Here is a 19,669-nt window from a genome sequence, read left to right as displayed (position 1 = left end):
ATCCCCTCCTGCACCCCAACTCCCTGCCCCAGGCTCAGCCCAGAGCCCCTTCCCAAACCTCAACCCGCGCTCCAGAGGCAAGCCACCACTGGGATCTCCACAGTCGCCCCCGGCTTGGTACCGGTCTCAGACAAGGGAACGTTGACTGCAAGATTTGCAAATTGTTTAAGCCTCGGACCAAGAGAGAAAGGGACATTAGGCTCTGGGCTATTCTGATGGAGTTGGCACTGACCCTGGCTCCGATACGCCGCTCCGAGTCGGCACCGGGCACCACAGTGTCGGTGCGCGGCGACCCTTAGGCACCATCGACTAGTCGGCACCTCTCCCCATCCAAGAAGGCTAGGAAGAAGCCTTCTTCGCTGCGGCACCAGAGTAAACCGGGACAGAGGCTAGACCCATGTCAGGCAGTCCTCGATCCCCACTGGCCTCTAGGCCTCCGACTCAAGTCGAGCGGAGTAGCCCGGCCCATTTGGAGCAGGCCTCCCCGGATGTCCGGAAGCCCTCCATGCCGGAGGCCCTGCAGGTGGCCTGGGATGTTATGTCCATGATGGTGCCAGGAGCACTGCCGATGTCAGCCCCGCGCTCCAGAGGCAAGCCACCACTGGAATCTCCACAGTCGCCCCTGGCTCGGTACCGGTCTCAGTCAAGGGAACGTTCCCGACGCCGTTCACCGCCCAGCGACCGTTCAGGGAAAAGTCCACGTGGATCGCCCTCAATGCCCACCACGCTGTCTGGTTGGGTTCCGTCTGACTGAGACTCTCAGCAACGCTCCACCTCAAGGAGCGAACACTGACGGGACCGAGGCAGACGTTGCCAAAGGTCCTTGTCTCAGAGTGGTTATCGTAGCCGGTCACGGCATGGACATCGATGTCGTTCCCGTTCGGCGTCCCGCTCCAGGACCCCACCATGGCACCGCCTCCGCTGCCCCAGGCGTCGATTGCTGGTGTCTCGCCGTCGTGGGTCCGCCCGCTGGAGCCGATCGCAGAGCAGCTGTTACCGACGGTATCAGTCCTCCACGTCAGGATCGCGGTCCCGTGGTCAGCATCACTCCCGGCGGCGCCACTCCTCCCAGTCCGGGGACAGCGGCAGGTCGTATGTCAGTCCGGCCTCCCTTAGTAGTCGTCTATCGACGGGCCAGTCCGAACAGCCAACTATGCCGGTGCCACAGTAGGTGCAGTGGCACTGGGCCCAGTGGCCGGCCCAATGGTACCAGTGGGCACCGGGGCCCCCGATGCAGCCCCCGGTGGGGGCTCGCTCGGTGGCCGGAGCCTCAGAAGGACCATCGGCCTCCCTCTCCAGACCTCCGAGGAAGGAGTCAGTGGGATGTACATCCTCGGCACCGTGCCCGGAGACCGACCAGGTGGTGAACCCTCCAGTGCTGGTGGACACACAAAGTACCGCGCCGGCATCCTCACCCTCCCCGGATGAGGCGATTACGGCCCCGCCTCCCTCCGTCCCGCAGGAGGACTTTAGGGCCCACCAAGAACTCTTAAAAAGGGTGGCATCAAGCCTCCACTTCCAAGCAGAGGAGATGGAGGAGCCCTCGGACTCCCTGTTTAATGTGCTGTCCTCCTCGGCACTGGGCAGGGTGGCTTTGCCTCTCCATGAAGGGGTGGCAAAAATGTCTAATGCCCTCTGGCAAACCCCAGCCTCATTGGCCCCCATCTCTAAGAGAGCGGAACGCAAGTATTTTGTATCCGCCAAGGGACACAAGTTCTGCTCCAAGGAGGGCTGGGATGGGGGGCTATCTCCGATGCCTTCCTCCTGTCTTGGTCAGGCCAGTTTCTCTATGCCTTTCCCCCATTCCTGCTGATCGGCAAGGTCCTGGAAAAGATAAAGATGGACAAGGCCCGGGTCCTTCTGATTGCCCTGGCATGGCCCAGGCAGCATTGGTATGGGACCCTGACGGGCCTGGCAGTCACCCCGCCGTGGCCATTGCTGTCCCGCCCGGACCTGCTCTCCCAGGACCAGGGCTGCCTCCTCCACCCCAACCTAGTGGCACTCCACCTCATGGCATGGCTGCTGAATGGTTAGGTAGGGAGGAAAGGACATGCTTGGAAGGGGTTCAGCGCGTCCTCCTAGAAAGCAGGTGGCCCTCCATGCACCGAGCCTACTTGGCAAAGTGGTCTCGGTTTTCCAGATGGGCGGACGAGCGGGGTGTTTCCCCGGTGGCCATCCCGATCCAGCTTATTCTGGACTACCTCCTTCACCTTAGAGCCCAGGGCCTGGCGCCCTCATCAGTCAAGGTGCACCTGGCGGCCACACGGTATTCTCCCATGCTATGACTGGCTGATTCCTTAAGGGGTTGGATCATCTCTTCCTGTATGTTAGGCCCCCAGTCCCACAGTGGGACCTAAACCTGGTGTTGGCCTTTCTCACAGGGCCCCCGTTTGAGCCGCTAGCCAGATGCTCCTGGTCACACCTCTCATGGAAGGTGGCCTTCCTGGTTGCGATCACGTTGGCTAGGTGGGTCTCGGAGCTCAGGGTCCTTCATAAAGATAAGGTCCAGCTCCTCCCACACCCTTCGGTCCTCCCGAAGGTGGTCTCCACCTATCACATGGGTCAGGACATTTTTCTGCCGGTCCTCTGCCCCAAGCCCCATGCGTCCAGTGAGGAGTGCCACCTCCACACGCTGGATGTGAGACGGGTTCTGGCTTTCTACCTGGAGTGGACTAAGCCATTCAGAAAGTCCTCGCAACTGTTCATTGCCTCGGCCAAGCGCATGAAAGGTCGGCCGATCTCCACTCAGCAGCTCTCCAACTGGATCACCTCGTGCATCCGTTCCTGTTATGACCTGGCGGGAATCCTTCCGCCACCAATTGTGAAGGCACACTCGACTCAGGCGCAGGCCTCGTCGACTGCCTTTTTGACCCACGTCCCCATTCAGGATATTTGTAGGGCTGCCACGTGGTCTTCAGTTCACACGTTCACCTCACATTATGTGATCATCTCCCAGACCAGGGATGATGCCGGGTTCAGCAGGGCTGTGCTCCATCCCAAGAGTTTGTGAACTCCTACCCACCTCCAACAGGTATAGCTTGGAATCACCTATTGTGGAATACACATGAGCAATCACTTGAAGAAGAAAAGACAGTTACCTTTTCTGTAACTGGTGTTCTTCAAGATGTGTTGCTCATATCTATTCCACATCCCACCCTCCTTCCCCTCTGTTGGAGTTGTCAGGCAAGAAGGAACTGAGTGTGGGGGGAGCGCGCAGCGCCCCTTATACTGCACCATGGAGGTGCCACTCCAGGGGTCGCTGGGGCGCTCCCCTACAGGTACTGCTAGGGGAAAAACTTCCGGCACCGGTGCACATGGCGAGTGCACATGGAATAGACATGAGCAACATATCTCGAAGAACACCATTTACGGAAAAAGTAACTGTCTTTTTGTTCATTGTAATGCAATTCTTGATTCCTTTGATATCAGATAGATTTACAGTAGAACCAGTGACAGGGGCTAGGATAATCTAATTTCTGAGCAGTGACCTCTTTTGAATCACTAGTTAATTTCTTTAATGTTTCTGTCCATACAGTTTTAATTTCTAGAGCTAGTTACAGTAGTGATTTTTCTGCTGTTTTAGATGGGGCTGTTCCACTTGTTACAGAGTTGGCTGGGAACCTCTGTCTCTCTCCATGGCCCTGTGTATTGAGACAGATGGTCTGTCACTGTAAGGGTATATGAAGGAGAATTATGTCTGAGTCTGATTTTAGATATCTGTTGGCACAACATTCTAGCTCGGAAAGCAAGAAAAACCTGTTACTGCAACACTAGGATTAGGGCTTTCATTCCCTAAAGTTTGGAGATGCCAAACCCAGGTTTGCACAGCAACAGTAACACACTCACCTGTATTTGCATATCTCTGCATAATAGCGAAGAGCACAATAATTATGTGCCAAATGTGTTACTGGTGCAATAAGCAAATCTCCATTGATTTCAGTGGAGGAGTGTTAGCAATGAAACCGGGCCTCTATATGCAAGAACTGAATTATGTTTGCTGTGGGACCATTGTTCATTTAAAATCTGAGCCTTGGCATTGCATTTAATTAATTTTTGTGTGTGGAGTAACCACTGAGGGAGAGATTTGCACGCAAGTCCAGATCTCCTGTCACATGCAAGTGATCTTGGAAGAGTGTGCTTTCATTTTCCATTGCAGGTCATCACTGACTATAGCCTGTTGAATCTTTCATTAGTGGAAGTCGCCAGTGGATTCTTAGGTGTTATTAACTTAAGCCTTGGCTTCACTTGCAAGTTAAAGCACATTAAATCAGCCCCGGGCGCCCTAACTCCTGAGGTGTCCACACTGGCAAGGCACTTAGAGCGCCTGGACTCTGCAGCTGGAGCGCCCCTGGTAATCCACTTCTATGAGAGGCATAAAACTCTCTGCGCCCTGGTTGAAACGCCAGGGTGTCAGTGTGGATGAGGTGTTGCATTACTGCGCTGTGATTGGCCTCCAAAATGTCCCACAATCCCTTGAAGTCAAGTGGCCACTCTCGTCATTGTTTTGAACTCGGCTGCAGGCATGCGGATATCCTCTTTCAAAGCTCCATTTCTGACAGCCGACTGCTTATCTGCTCCAGGACACAAAGCAAACCATTACTGTGGAATGCTCCTGCTGCAGAGGCAGGCGTTTGTGCGTGTGTGTGTGTGTGTGTGTGTGTGTGTGTGTGTGTGTGTGTGTGAGAGAGAGAGAGAGAGAGAGAGAGAGAGAGGCGGGAGGATAGGGGCTGATGTCGGGGTTTCCCCCCTTCCCGTTGCCGCTGTCTGAACTTACAAGACAGCATGCGGACACACTCTGCCACCAAAACACAGTCTCTCCCCCCACATACACACAACACACTCCCTGTCACACTCCCCCCTCCCCATTTGAAAAGCATGCTGCAGCCACTTGCACACTGGGATAGCTACCACAATGCACTGCTCTCTGTGGTTTTGCAAGAGCTGCTAATGTGGCCACGCCACTGCGCTTGCAGCTGACTGTGAACACACGGCAGCGCTTTCCCTGCTGCTGTCTCCGAGGGCTGGTTTAACTCCCGGCGCTCTACGTCTGCAAGTATAGCCATAGCCTTAGTCATTGCTGCCTTGAACAGCGTCTGAATTGTTTGACACATTTTCCTTCTGATCAACCAGCACCTGCTTGGGAAGGCGAGAGCTGCTTGAAGGATAGATTGATTTGTTAAGTGGTGTATTGTGCATTTGTTTACCAGGCTGTTGCAATGAAAGTCCTTGCACTTGTTTCCACGTCTGCCAAAATTGATATTTCAGCCAGGCGGGTACCATAGCTCATCATTATCACATCAATAATGGTTAAAAATAGGCACCATCATCCTGTATATACTGCAGCCACGTCTTTCAGAGCTTCCTCATTCTCTGATAGTTCTGGGCTCTTCCTCAAATATATTCTGAGAGATTCCTCCACTCTGCTTGGTAGTGAAGCCTGTTCCATGACTCCCAGTAATTCCAGTGATACAATGTGTGGTTGACTTGCAGGAGACATCTCTGCTTCCCAAGGGTGGTGCAGAGCAACTGATGGCCCCCTTTTGTCCGCCCAATTAAAGAAAGGGCTGGGATGGGGGGTACTGCTTTTCCTGTTCCAAAAACTGGTTGGAGCATAGCGTTTAGATCAGAGCGCTGCCCGAGGACAGCACAGCTTATCCTGTTGACCAGTATTGTTTCATTGCTTCCTTGTACTGAGTCCCCCATCTGTCTGTCTCCAGCTGGCGTCTCTTGTCTTCTACTTAGCTTGGGAGCTTCTGGGGGCAGGGACCATTTGTTTATTTTGTGTCTGCACGGGGTCCTGGTCCACGGCGAGCGCCTGGATACTACCGTAATACCAGTAATAAATCGAAGAATTTCCTGAGCTTTCATTCCAGCCTGGAAAACAATTCTTTAAAACTGTCGATTTTATCAGTGGCAATTATTAAAGAATGACTTTTATAAATGAGCAATTGCTGAAGGCCAGCGTAAATAATGCAGTGATTTAACAACGTCCAAAAGAGGCTCCTGGATACAGGCTGGTGGGAACAATATTGAAATTACCTGCCTGTAGAAGTCTCTCACTTCAAGAATTGTAACTGGTGTACTACCATGAAGGAAATTTGAGTATGGCCTCTCCTCAGCCCAATGCAGATCAAGTAGATCTCTGAGGCAATGCAGTTAGTCTCCCTGGAAGTGAGAAGGACCAAGTGCCTCATTCTTGAGCATCCCCTGCTGGTGACTCTGGGGATGGTCCAGTGAATAGGGCGTAGGTTTGGGAGAGCTGAGTTCTCTTCTCCTTTCTGCCACAGACCCCCTGTGTAATCATGGGTAAGTCAGTTCCCTATCTGTACAGCAGGGAGTATAGAGGATAAAAATACATTAATGCTTGTGAGGTGCTCACATACTGTGGTAATTGTGGCCATATAAGTACCAAACCAGACAGATATGGAGCCATATTAATATCCATCTTAGTGACAGGCTATAATTTTTATTTGCATTTCCCGTAATAAATTGTGAGGACTTTCTCATACCTGTAAATCTTCAGCTGCATTTATTGCTTAAAGAGGTGACAGCAAAGCCTGATTAAACCTTTGAAAGCCAGGACAAAAAGAGTTAAATCTGAATTTCCATATTTCCCAGGCATTCAAAACTTCAGACATCTGCTCATGTTAGCTTCTTAAGAGATTTTCATTACAAATCACAGCAAAAAGAAGGTGCTAAGGAATAAAGGAGCAATACATATCAATGAAGATGAGAAAAACATGCAGCATATTATTCAATATGTCTGTCTAATCACTCTGTTCATCCTCCCCTAACATCTGGAGTAGTTAATGATGAAATATTTGCTGCAAATTTAATAAAAATCCCAAATTTAATTTTGGAAGTTTGTCCGATGGTTTTCTCATCCATTCATCCAAATAGGCATTCAGATAAACAAGGTGAAAGTTCTTACGTCTGGTAGTTCTGGGATGGCAGTTCCTGTATTACTAGAGGAGTTCTCTGGGATTCTGTATCACCTTGTTTATTTTACACATTCAGTTGTTTCCTATGGCATAGGAAAGATAATTAGGTGGTTCGATCTCTTAAAGAAGGAAAAAAGGTACCATGATATGCTAAATTGCATGTGTCTATAGGCTTGCAGATAAATGCAAACTGCAAACATACCTTGGTGCCTGCTGTGCCAAAATATCTTTCAAAAGCCCCACGTTCCAGTTACTGTGGTTTGCTAATGTATTAAAAGTCCCTTTTGATTTAGATTTCCAGCATAGTTTCCTAACTGGCTGTTGAGTGAGTTTGTCTTTTATTTGTCCTGACTCTATGTAAATAATTTATTTAACAGTATCTAAGGGCAAGATGATTGACAGTCCCTGTAATAAGGATGTATTCTGTAAATAAGGACAGGCTGACATGCCCAGTTTCAGTAAACATGTGGTTTCATGGCTTCAAAAACATCCCGAACTACTAAACTGCAGAAATCTACTCTGTCAACTGAAATTCTCAACTGCTGTTACAGTCAAGAGATTTATTTTCCTTATATATTAAGATACAAAGAGTCCTAAATGAAATGTCACATCTAATTTGGTGCCCAAGACATGAAGCCTGCAAGTGCCCTCAGCTAACCCTGACAGCTCCATGCTTGGTGTCAATTCATCTGCCTCACAGTGAAATCACAGCATACTGCTCACTCACTGGGATCTGGGCTCTCGATTGTATATTAAGCTATTAATAGATCCATATATTGAGTATGCTTTCAAATGCATCTCTTGCAGCAAGAGTTACTCCCGTCAGCCCTGGAGCTTTCAGTGGAATCCCTGCACTTTTTACCCAGGCCGACACTTTGAAAAGAGAAGATCGTGGCACAGAGCCTCAGCTAGTGTAATTGGATGTGGGGCCATTGACTTCTATGGAGCTCCACTGATGATTTATACCAGCGGAGTATCGGGTCTCCTCTGAGCTTTTGACATGTGCCCAGGTCCTGTACACAAAGCCGGTGCACATGTCACCTGTACCTTGATGTGCTCCATCCCCCAACTTGTGAACATACATCAGGGGCCTGGCATGTGCTAATTGGGCATGCTCACTTTCAAAAATGTCAGCCACTTAGACTCTTCTAAACAGAAATCTACTCGTTTTCTGCGATATATTGTCTGTTATGCAAGCCAGATCCTACACTCAGGGGAGAAATAATCCTCTCTCCTGTCAGTCTGAACCACCCTGTGTCCCAGGTCCTGTCAGTGTAAGGTGATCAGGAAGGGGGGCATCGCAGTGATCAGCTCTGATCCATGAAGTACACCGGAGGCCCTGAGCAAGTGGTGTCTAAGGTGGGACTTTTCAAAAGCACCCAAATGATTTAGGAGCACAGATCCCATAGACTTTCAATGGAACGTGTGCACCTAAATCACCAACACACCTTTGAAAATCCCACCCTAAACTATTAGCAACCTGGGGAGTGGACATCTCCACAAAGCTCCAGAACTGGGGTCCCACTCATGGTGGTCTCAGTGTACCATCACTGTGTACTCTTCCTTGGAGAGAGAACATGAGTACATCCAGTAGTGAGAGCTGAATCCATGTTGCTCTTGGCCATGTCTGCCATAAAGATATGTTAAATATATCAATTTATTTCATTACAGATCCATTCATATTTAGGCAAAAAAATTCACTTAGCGAAGACCACTGAGTTTCTGTCCTTTGCTCTGTCCTAGGTGAGGATATCCACATAAGTTTGTATGGAGCGGCCACAGACCTCAATGTCAGACTGGACAAGAACTCCTTGACGATTGAGAAGACATACGTTACTTTAGCAAACCAAAGATCGGTGCTTATACACAACCGAAGCGACATCATTGCACACTTCCAGTGGAAGGTCTTTGTTACTCAAGAAGAGGAGGAACGACAGAAACTAAGGTTAATTTGAAAGATAGATTGAGATAACTGGCTCTGTGGATGGGGGAAAGCAGGGAACGTGTTATTCCTTGACTTTAGCAAAGCTTTTGATACGGTCTCCCACAGTATCCTTGCCGGCAAGTTAAAGAAGTATGGGCTGGATGAATGGACTATAAGGTGGATAGAAAGCTGGCTAGATCGTTGGGCTCAATGGGTAGTGATCAATGGCTCCATGTCTAGTTGGCAGCCGGTTTCAAGCGGACTGCCCCAAGGGTCGGTCCTGGGGCCGGTTTTGTTTAATATCTTCATTAATGATCTGGAGGATGGTGTGGACTGCACCCTCAGCAAGTTTGCAAATGACACTAAGCTGGGAGGAGTGGTAGATATGCGGGAGGGTAGGGATAGGATAAAGAGGGACCTAGACAAATTAGAGGATTGTGCTGAAAGAAATCTGATGAGGTTCAACAAGGACAAGTGCAGAGTCCTGCACTTGGGACGGAAGAATCCCATTCACTGCTACAGACTAGAGACCGAATGACTAGGCAGCAGTTCTGCAGAAAAGGACCTAGGGGTTACAGTGGACGAGAAGCGGGATATGAGTCAACAGTGTGCTCTTGTTGCCAAGAAGGCTAATGGCATTTTGGGCTGTCTAAGTAGGGGCATTGCCAGCAGATCGAGGGATGTGATCATTCCCCTCTATTCGGCATTGGTGAGGCCTCATCTGGAGTATTGTGTCCAGTTTTGGGCCCCACACTACAAGAAGGATGTGGAAAAATTGGAAAGAGTCCAGCGGAGGGCAACAAAAATGATTGGGGGGCTGGAGCACATGGCTTATGAGGAGAGGCTGAGGGAACTGGGATTGTTTAGTCTGCAGAAGAGAAGAATGAGGGGGGATTTGATAGCTGCTTTAAACTACCTGAAAAGGGGGTTCCAAAGAGGATGGATCTAGACTGTTCTCAGTGGTACCAGATGACAGAACAAGAAGTAATGGTCTCAAGTTGCAGTGGGGGAGGTTTAGGTTAGATATTAGGAAAAAAATTTTCACTAGGAGGGTGGTGAATGGGTTCCCTAGGGAGGTGATGGAATCTCCTTCCTTAGAGGTTTTTAAGGCCAGGCTTGACAAAGCTCTGGCTGGGATGATTTAGTTGGTGTTGGTCCTGCTTTGAGCAGGGGCGTGGACTAGATGACCTCCTGAGGTCCCTTCCAACCCTGATATTCTATGATTCTATGATTGTTTTCAATCTGACACTCAGTCTTGACTAAAGCCCATGTTCAGTCATGCCTGTTCTTGAGTGGATTAGGGCAAATTAAATTTCACTCTAACCATCCAAGGCTGGGAATGCTGCACTGGCCTCTAGGGCCGTGGTTCTCAGCCTTTTCCATACTGGCCCCACCTCTCATACAGCCTTTCTGTTTATCACCCAATAAAGGCCATGGATGGATGGTTTCCATATTGGAATGGCTGCACATTTCTATCATAAAACGTTAGCAATGACAAAGCCAACGTCTAAAAAATGTCTCTACCAATGAGGCATCTCTTTCCTAACCGTAGCCATTCTTCTTCCCTGGGCCCCGCTTGCCTTTCAGACTGCTCGCACTCCATAGGAAGGGGAATTTAAGGGCTTGGCACGTTTTTGGAACACTTTTCTCCTGTCAGTGAGAATTTATAGCTGGAGAACACCCAGACTTAACAGGTGGGGGAAAAGGTGGTTCAGCCTGCAGCAGTGACCTGGGGATGTTATTGCTGTTGCCATCCCCTGCTGAAGGCATCAGAGACTCATTCTTCAAAATGTCATTGCAAACAAATGGACAAAGGGACATTTCAAAGTCTCGATGAAGCCTGTGCTTTGGCATCCCCAGAACTGGGCACTTTTGGGAGCTCTAGGTTTTCCACTTGCCAACAGCACTTGTTTGCACATATCAAATAGCTTAGGGCCGCCTGCACCCCTCTGTTGAGGGGAGGGGAGCAAAGGCTGGCTGGTGGCCACAGAAGGATACTTGGGAGTTGGGTGGGTTTTGTCTCTGTGGGCTCCATCTGGGGTACCCTCCCTGACAGAACAGCCAGACAGCCTTTCCTGGTCCTCAATCATATCACAAACTTTAAAAGAAGGCCAAAGAGAGGCGGGAGTGAGGTGTGTGTGGGTTTCTCTCTCGGAACTCAGGAGTTAGGGATATCCTCCCTGCACACATACTCAGCACCTGAGATTTCACTTCCCTTTGCAGGTATGAGGTCATGGCAGAAAGGTATAAGCGTGTATGAGAAGTGTGCTGGGAGAGTAACTAGTGTTCTGCTGCTCTCATAGGCTTGCTCCCTGTGTTTGCATGGCATTCCATTCTAGTAGCAGTGAGAGTTGCTAGCACAGAACAACAGTGCAGCAAGAGACAGAGAAAAATTGTAAGGACATATGGCCAGCAAAAACGTCCCTAGGTCACAGGGCCAGTATGAGGGGAAAGTCCTGCATAGGTGAGCATGGGACAAAGATCTCATCTGGGATAAAATAGAGGGGGAGGGGAACTTTCTTCACTATGGGACGGCTGTTGTCATATGTCCAGTTTCAACTGCACACTAATGGTTACACTTAACAGCTTCAGAGGTGAATTTGGGAATTGCATTGAAAAGTCTAGGTGATTTGGGGATCTCGTCTGTAGCTTTTCATATTTGGATGGGAGTAAGTGTCAAAAAGCTCCATGTTAGCCACTGATGATCCGGGAAGTGCCTTAGACCAGAGCCAAGTTTTTAAAGGCTTCTGAGCAAATAAAGATCAACATAATTAGGTCAGCCATGCCTTGAAGGGCAGAACTAGTTTTCCACTGTTCTCTGTGTTTAATTACATAGTATATGACTTCTGTGCAAACTCACTGTTCCAAAAGAAAATCTAATGACCTTCTGTTTGTATTTCCCTCCCTGGTTTCTTCTGCACCCCTTTATGTTCCTCCATCCCTAGCAGGCCCCTAAATGGCCCCTCTAGGAATGGCAAGGTTTCCCTATAGCCAAACCCAACCAGGATTTTGTATGGGATTTTCTGATAACTTCCAGGTCAAGATTCCGTTCTGGATTGTTTGCTTTCTACTAGTGGTGAGCCCAGTGGGCTGGCCTCCTAGCACACCCCTACAGTACAACACTCCCCTGTTTGCAGTGATTCTCCCACAGGGGCATTCACAGGAATTTAAATTTGACCCCTTTAGGGGGGGCACAGAAGCTTGCTCTCCCCCCTCCCTGCCCCGGCCCGGGACGAGCTCAATCTTCCCTCCCTCCACCCCGCCCCTCTCCTGGTCCTGGCAGGAACTCAATCTTCCCTGCCTCCGTGGCCCCAGAGCCAGAGAAGTTCTGTGCCCCCAAGGATTATTGGGGGGCCCATGCCCCTGCTTGCCACCCCTGCACACACTCCTGTTTCCCCATCTTGAAAGATCAACTTGGAGGCTCCCAAAGATGAGAGCTCCAACCCATACCTTACCAGCTGCTGGCAACCTGCCCTACAGACCCCTCACCAAGTGCCCTGAACTGCTGCCCAGCTGCCAGCTTCGTTCAGGCTCAAAACACATGCTCTAGGGGATATTGTGCTGAGCTTCCCTAAGCACACACTGAGATCAGCCAACTGTATGGAACCCAAATATCAGGAGTTAAACAGATTTGGTTCCAGGGCTAGTTCAAGCCAACTGGGGGCCCTTGTGAAGCCATTTTATTCAGCTCATCTGTCTGCAAGGCTAAAGGTTGAGCATGCATCTTCTATACTCCACCTGGTCCGAATTCTCTCCCGTGCCAGCTGCAGGTTCAGTGGAGCACCCAGAATGGAGAAAGGAGTGTTTGTGGAGTAGGGTTGCCAGCTGTCCAGTTTTCGACTGGAACGCCCGGTCGAAAAGGGACCCTGGTGGCTCTGGTCAGCACCGCCAACTGGGCTGGTAAAAGTCTTGTCAGCGGTGCTGCAGGGCTAAGGCAGGCTAGTCCCTATCTGTCCTGGCACTGTGCTGCACCCTGGAAGCGGCCAGCAGGTCTGGCTCCTAGGCAGGGGGGACAAGGGGCTCCGCACGCTGCCCCCACCCCGAGCACCAGCTCCGCACTCCCATTGGCCAAGAACCGCAGCCAATAGGAGCTAGGGGGGCGGTGCCTGTGGGCAAGAGCAGTGTGCAGATCCTCCTGGCCCCCCCGCCTAGGAGCTGGACCTGCTGCTGGCCACTTCCGATTCACAGCACGGAGCCAGGACAGGAAAGGAGCCTGCCTTAGCCCCCCCGCTGCACTGCTAACAAGGAACCACCCTAGGTAAGCCCGTGCCCCAACCCTGAGCCCCAACCCCCTGCCCCAGCCCTGAGCCCCCCCTGATCCCCTCCTGCACCCCAAACACCTCATCCCCGGCCCCACCCAAGAGTCCGTACCCCCTCCTGCACCTCAACCCACAGCCCCCTCCCGCACTCCGAATCCCTCGGTCCCACCCCCAGCTTGGAGCCCCCTCCTGCCCCCCAAATCCCTCATCCCCAGCCCCACCCCAGAGCCCACACTCCCGTCCCAGAGCCCTGACCCCCTCCCACACCCTAACCCCCTGCCTCAACCTGCAGCCCCCTCCTACACGCCAAATCCCTCGGTCCCAACCCCCAGCCTGGAGCCCTCACCCTCCTACACCCAAAACCCCTCATCCCCTGCCCCACCGCAGAGCCTGAACCCCCAGTTAGAGCCCTCACACACCTCAACCCCCTCCCCCAGCCCAGTGAAAGTGAGTGAGGGTGAAGGAGAGTGAGCCACCAAGGGAGGGGGAATGTAGTGGGGGGGCCTCAGGGAAGGGGTGGGGAATGGGGCAGGGCCTCGGGGAAGGGGCGGGGCTAGGGTGTTCGGTTTTGTGCGATTAGAAAGTTGGCAACCCTATTGTGGAGAAAGCTGGGGGTTGGTGCATGGAGGTTTCCTATTGAACAGATGCAATAAAAAGCAGGATGTGCCCAAGGGCACACATTATTGTCCCCACCTAGGGTGACCAGACAGCAAATGTGAAAAATCGGGATGGGGATGGGGGGTAATAGGAGCCTATATAAGAAAAAGACCCCAAAATCGGGAGTGTCCCTATAAAATTGGGACATCTGGTCACCCTATCCCCACCAAGCTCTCCAAACACAGCATCTTGTACTCCACACCATATTGACACTGCAGGATGAGCATAATCATCACACTAGCATTCCAGCCTGGTTTCTGCGGCGCAGACAAGACCCAAGAGGGCAGCATTGTCTAGACCAGCCCTGCTTGGCATCACAACATGATGTGTTTGTTGCCTGGCTGGAGGAGTGTGAAGGCACAAACCCATCACTAGGGAGGGGCGGCAGGAGAGAGCCGACCACATGGCAAAGCCCTGACTGAGAGCATGAACAGAAAGAAAGAGTCAAGGCTAGTGGACATGCCCAGGAAACCTTGCACCCTGGAACACAAAGAAAAGCAAAGGACTGGCCACTTATCCGTTCAGCCAGCTCTCTAATGCTACCTATGTCCTGGGGACTATTCTGGGAGGGAGTCTTGGAATTATCACACAGTGATATAGGCTGGGTTCAGGGGCCCTGAATTTTGTGGCAGGAAGCTATCCTGATACACAGCATTTTAGATCAGCTGTAGAGAGAATTTTCCTATTGAACTAATGCAGAGCTAGTCCAAGGGATATTTTCAGCACTGGTGTTGGTGACAGGGTCCGCCTGAGGCTCTGTCTGTGTGAAGTTAGCACTAACCATGAGTGAACTGTCTTTCTAATTGTATTTGACTTTTGAAGTGCAATAATCACTGTCCTTCTGCTTTCATTTCCCTGCCCATTTTGTTACATATGGTGCTTTGCACTTGCTCCCACAGAACTGTCACCCTGTGGCTGCTTCTAGCTAGGAAAGAGGAAAGCACCTCTTTGATTGGATACAGCAATGTTCCAAGCAGGAAGAGACTTGCCATAGAGAGATGTAGTGTTAAGCTTTCCCCTGCCCAGCCCAGAGAGCTTTACTCCATGAAACAAATGTTTGCTGACCAGCTGTGAAAGCAGGGTCACCATCTATGGCAAAGGGGAGGGAGCCACCTCTTCTTTTTCTCCAACCCTCCCCGGCTCTAGCCAAAAATATATTTAATTCCCCCCCACCATGTTCCTACAGCTAGGTAAGGATAGTTAGACAACCATGCATTTGTGAGCAAATACATATGGCAGGAAGGCAGGTCTAGTAGTTTAAGTATAGCAATAGCATAGAATAGCAAATATGGCAGGCGACCAGCTTGGCTTAACAGAGAAATCTTCAGTGAGCTTAAACACAAAAAGGAAGCTTACAAGAAGTGGAAACTTGGACAGATGACTAGGGAGGAGAATAAAAATATTGCTCAAGCATGCAGGGGTGTAATCAGGAAGGCCAAAGCTGGAGATGCAGCTAGCAAGGGATGTGAAGGGTAACAAGAAGGGTTTCTACAGGTATGTTAGCAACAAGAAGGTGGTCAGGGAAAGTGTGGGCCCCTTACTGAATAGGGGAGGCAACCTAGTGACAGATGATGTGGAAAAAGCTGAAGTTCTCAATGCTTTTTTTGCCTCAGTCTTCACAGACAAAGTCAGTTCCCAGATTGCTGCACTGGGCAGCACAGTATAGGGAGGAGGTGAGCAGCCCTCAGTGGTGAAAGAACAAGTTAAGGACTATTTAGAAAAGCTGGACATGCACAATTCCGTCGGGCTGGATCTAATGCATCTGAGGGTGCTGAGGGAGTTGGCTGATGTGATTGCAGAGCCATTGGCCATTATCTTTGAAAACTCATGGCAATCGGGGGAGGTCCCGGATGATTGGGAAAAGGCAAATATAGTGCCCATCTTTAAAAAAGGGAAGAAGAAGAATCCGGGGAACTACAGATCGGTCAGCCTCACCTCGGTCCCTGGAAAAATCATGGAGCAGGTTCTCAAGGAATCCATTTTGAAGCACTTAGAGGGGAGGAAGGAGATCAGGAACAGTCAACATGGATTCACCAAGGGGAAGTCATGCCTGACTAACCTAATTGCCTTCTATGATGAGATAACTGGCTCTGTGGATATGGGGAAAGCCGTGGATGTGATATATCTTGACTTTAGCAAAGCTTTTGATACGGTCTCCACAGTATTCTTGCCAGCAAGTTAAAAAAGTATGGGCTGGATGAATGGACTATAAGGTGGGTAGAAAGCTGGCTAGATTGTCGGGCTCACTGGGTAGTGATCAACAGCTTGATGTCTAGTTGGCAGCCGGTATCAAGCAGAGTGCCCCAGGGGTCTGTCCTGGGACCGGTTTTGTTCAACATCTTCATTAATGGTCTGGATGATGGGATGGAGTGCACCCTCAGCAAGTTTGCAGATTACACTAAACTGGTGGGAGAGGTAGATACGCTGGAGGGTAGGGTTAGGGTCCAGAGTGACCTAGACAAATTGGAGGACTGGGCTAAAAAGAAATCTGATGAGGTTCAACAAGGACAAGTGCAGATTCCTGCACTTAGGAAGGAAGGATCCCATGCACTGCTACAGGCTGGGGACCGACTGGCTAAGCGGCAGTTCTGCAGAAAAGGACCTGGGGATTACAGTGGATGAGAAGCTGGATAGAAGTCAGCAGTGTGCCCTTGTTTTCAAGAAGGCTAATAGCATACTGGGCTGCATTAGTAGGAGCATTGCCAGCAGATCGAGGGAAGTGATTATTCCCCTCTATTCGACACTGGTGAGGTCACACCTGGAGTATTGCATCCAGTTTTCTGACCCCCACTACAGAAAGAATGTGGACAAATTGGAGAGAGTTCAGCGGAAGGCAAAGAAAATGATCAGGGGGCTGGGGCACATGACTTACAAGGAGAGGCTGAGAGAACTGGGGTTATTTAGTCTGCAGAAGAGAAGAGTGAGGGGGGATTTGATAGCAGCCTTCAACTACCTGAAGGGGGGTTCCAAAGAGGATAGAGCTCGGCTGTTCTCAGTGGTGGCAGATGACAGAACAAGGAGCAATGGTCTCAAGTTGCAGTGGGGGAGGTTTAGGTTGGATATTAGAAAACACTATTTCACTAGGAGGGTGGTGAAGCACTGGAATGGGTTACCTAGGGAGGTGGTAGAATCTCCATCCTTAGAGGTTTTTAAGGCTGGGATGATTTAGTTGGGGTTTGTCCTGATTTGAGCAGAGGGTTGGACTAGGTGACCTTCTGAGGTCTCTTCCAACCCTGATATTCTATTATTTTATGATTCTAAATATAGAACAGGGGAGCTGAATTCCTAGGTGCTGCTCCTAACTCCACAGACTAATTATGGAATCTTGGACAAGTTGCTTAAGCTCTCTAACTCGGTTTTTCAATCTGTATAATGGAGAGACCTACCTCACAGGCTTAATTCCTTACTGTTCACAAAATGCTTGGAGCTCCTGGGATGGACGGTGCTATAGACATGGGTAATATTATTTCATTGGGCAAACCAAATATTGTCTGTTTATCCTGGGAAAATGAGGAGCCGAAACAGGGATAAAAAAATCAATGGGACTTGTGCCTCTAAGGCCTGGTCTACACTAGGCGTTTATGTCGACTTTAGCGCCGTTACATCGACTTAACCCTGCACCCGTCCACACCACGAGGCCATTTAGTTCGACATAGAGCTCTCTTTAAATCGATTTCTGTAATCCTCCCCAATGAGAGGAGTAGCGCTAAATTCGAAATGGCCATATCGAATTAGGCTAGGTGTGGATGGAAATCGACGCTAATAGCTCCGGGAGCTATCCCACAGTGCACCACTCTGTTGACGCTCTGGACAGCAGTCCGAGCTCGGATGCTCTGACCAGCCACACCCCGGGAAAATTTGAATTCCTTTTCCTGTCTGGGCAGTTTGAATCTCATTTCCTGTTTGGACACCGTGGCGAGCTCAGCAGCAGTGGCAAAGATGCAGAGCTCTCCAGCAGAGATGGCCGTGCAATCCCAGACTAGAAAGAGGGCCCCAGCATGGACTGATCGGGAAGTCTTGGATCTCATCGCTGTGTGGGGAGATGAGTCCGTGCTTGCCGAGCTGCGCTCCAAAAGACGGAATGCAAAGATCTACGAGAAGATCTCTAAAGCCATGGCAGAGAGAGGATACAGCCGAGATGCAACGCAGTGCCGCATGAAAATCAAGGAGCTGAGACAAGGCTACCAAAAAACCAAAGAGGCAAACGGACGATCCGGATCCCAGCCCCACACATCCCGTTTCTACGAGGCACTGCATTCCATCCTAGGTGCGGCCGCCACCACTACCCCACCACTGACCGTGGACTCTGAGGATGGGATATTGTCCGCGGCCGGTTCCTCCGACATGTTAGCGGACGGGGAAGATGAAGAAGGAGATGAGGAGGACGAGGCAGTCGACAGCGCTGGCACCGCTGATTTCCCCGACAGCCAGGAGCTCTTCATCACCCTCACAGAGATCCCCTACCAACCGTCCCCCGCCGTTACCCCAGACACAGATTCAGGGGAAGGATCAAGCAGTAAGTGTTTTAAATATCTTAACATTTATTTATAACAGAACTTGCATATTTTAAATATTAACAATAGCTAAAGTGCTTTCAAGTATGTAAACTTTTATTTATAACAGAACAGGAAGATTTGAAATATTAACAATGGGTAAAGTGCTTCTAAACATGTAAACAGGAAAGTGCAACAAAAAGGGGAATCTGAACAAAGGGTATCATGATTACTGTGTCTTTGGCCGCTTCAATGTATAGTCCGAACCATTTTAAGAAAATTCAACAATGTCCGCTTCATGATTACACTGCCCAAGACGCTCCACTCTTTGGTCCCTCCAAGGGCACCTAACCCAAAAACTGGTCGATGTGTCCGGGGATAGAGGCGAGATCCCCCGGGGAGAACTCCTCATAGGCCTCCTGCAGGTGTCTTTCCAGCCTAATTATCAGGTTCTTTGGCAGGGAGAGCTTATTAGGCCCCCCGTGGTATGACACGTTTCCCTGCCACAACGCCAGCAGGTATTCGGGGATCATGGCCTTGCACAGCATAGCAGCAAATGGCCCCGGTTTCTGCAGGCTGTCCCGAAGCATCTTCTCCTTCTGGCTCTCCGAGACCCTCAGGAGGGTGATGTCTGGCATGACGCCCTGCTTTGAATTAGGTAGGGGAAAGTTAGTATTGGGACTGCTTGCCCGTTCCTTTACAGAACTGCAACCGCCGGTTTACAGCCACGCGGTTTACAGCCGCGAGGGGCTGGGACAGGGGCAGAGTTCATGCTTGCAGGATTGCTGCCAGCAGAGACTCGCATTGCTTTCTATGTGAAAGGAGGCCAGTGCCACTCTTAAAGTTTTAAGCAGCCACAAGTCTACGGCTTACCATGTTTGCCAGATAGACAAAGTCCGGTGTCCTGCCCCGCTCCTCAGCTCGCCATAGCAAGACCGCAGGCACTGTAGGCGAGGGCCGAAAATTCGACCTTGTCCTCAGTGCGCGTGTGATAGGTGCTCTGCATGGTCTTGTTCACAGAGAAAGACTATGTTCTCTGTTCACAGATACATTGATCTGTCTCAGGAATTCACTCCCTTTTTCCAATTCCCACAGCCACATCTGCCCAGAGGCTAGCGCACATTAGGAGGAGGAAGAAGAGGACACGGGAAGACATGTTTGCTGAGCTAATGGGATGCTCCCGAGCACAGGCAGCCCAGCAGACACAGTGGAGGGAGAACTTGTCCCAAATGCACCGGGCAAACATGGAACGGGAGGAGAGGTGGCGACAGGAGGACCAGCAGGCGACTCAAACGCTGCTTGGACTAATGAGGGAGCAAACGGACACGCTCCGCCGCCTTGTGGATGTTCTGCAGGACCGGAGGCAGGAGGAGAGAGCCCCGCTGCAGTCTCTCT

The 19,669-nt window shown here is 50.4% G+C and overlaps 1 protein-coding gene across 1 annotated transcript in view; it reads left to right on the top strand.

The window, feature by feature from the left end:
- Window positions 1-19,669, top strand: part of LOC113406944 (hydrocephalus-inducing protein homolog) — a 359,446-nt gene that overhangs the window by 45,905 nt on the left and 293,872 nt on the right. The window contains 1 exon segment of the mRNA XM_029912029.1: window positions 8,685-8,886. Coding sequence (XP_029767889.1) covers window positions 8,685-8,886 — 202 coding nt within the window.

Source organism: Terrapene carolina, unplaced genomic scaffold (genome assembly GCF_002925995.2).
Source record: "Terrapene carolina triunguis isolate 2854851 unplaced genomic scaffold, T_m_triunguis-2.0 Scaffold166, whole genome shotgun sequence".
Taxonomy (NCBI): domain Eukaryota; kingdom Metazoa; phylum Chordata; order Testudines; family Emydidae; genus Terrapene; species Terrapene triunguis.
The sequence above is the reverse complement of the archived record's forward strand: the minus strand, read 5'-3'. Positions and strand labels throughout refer to the sequence as shown.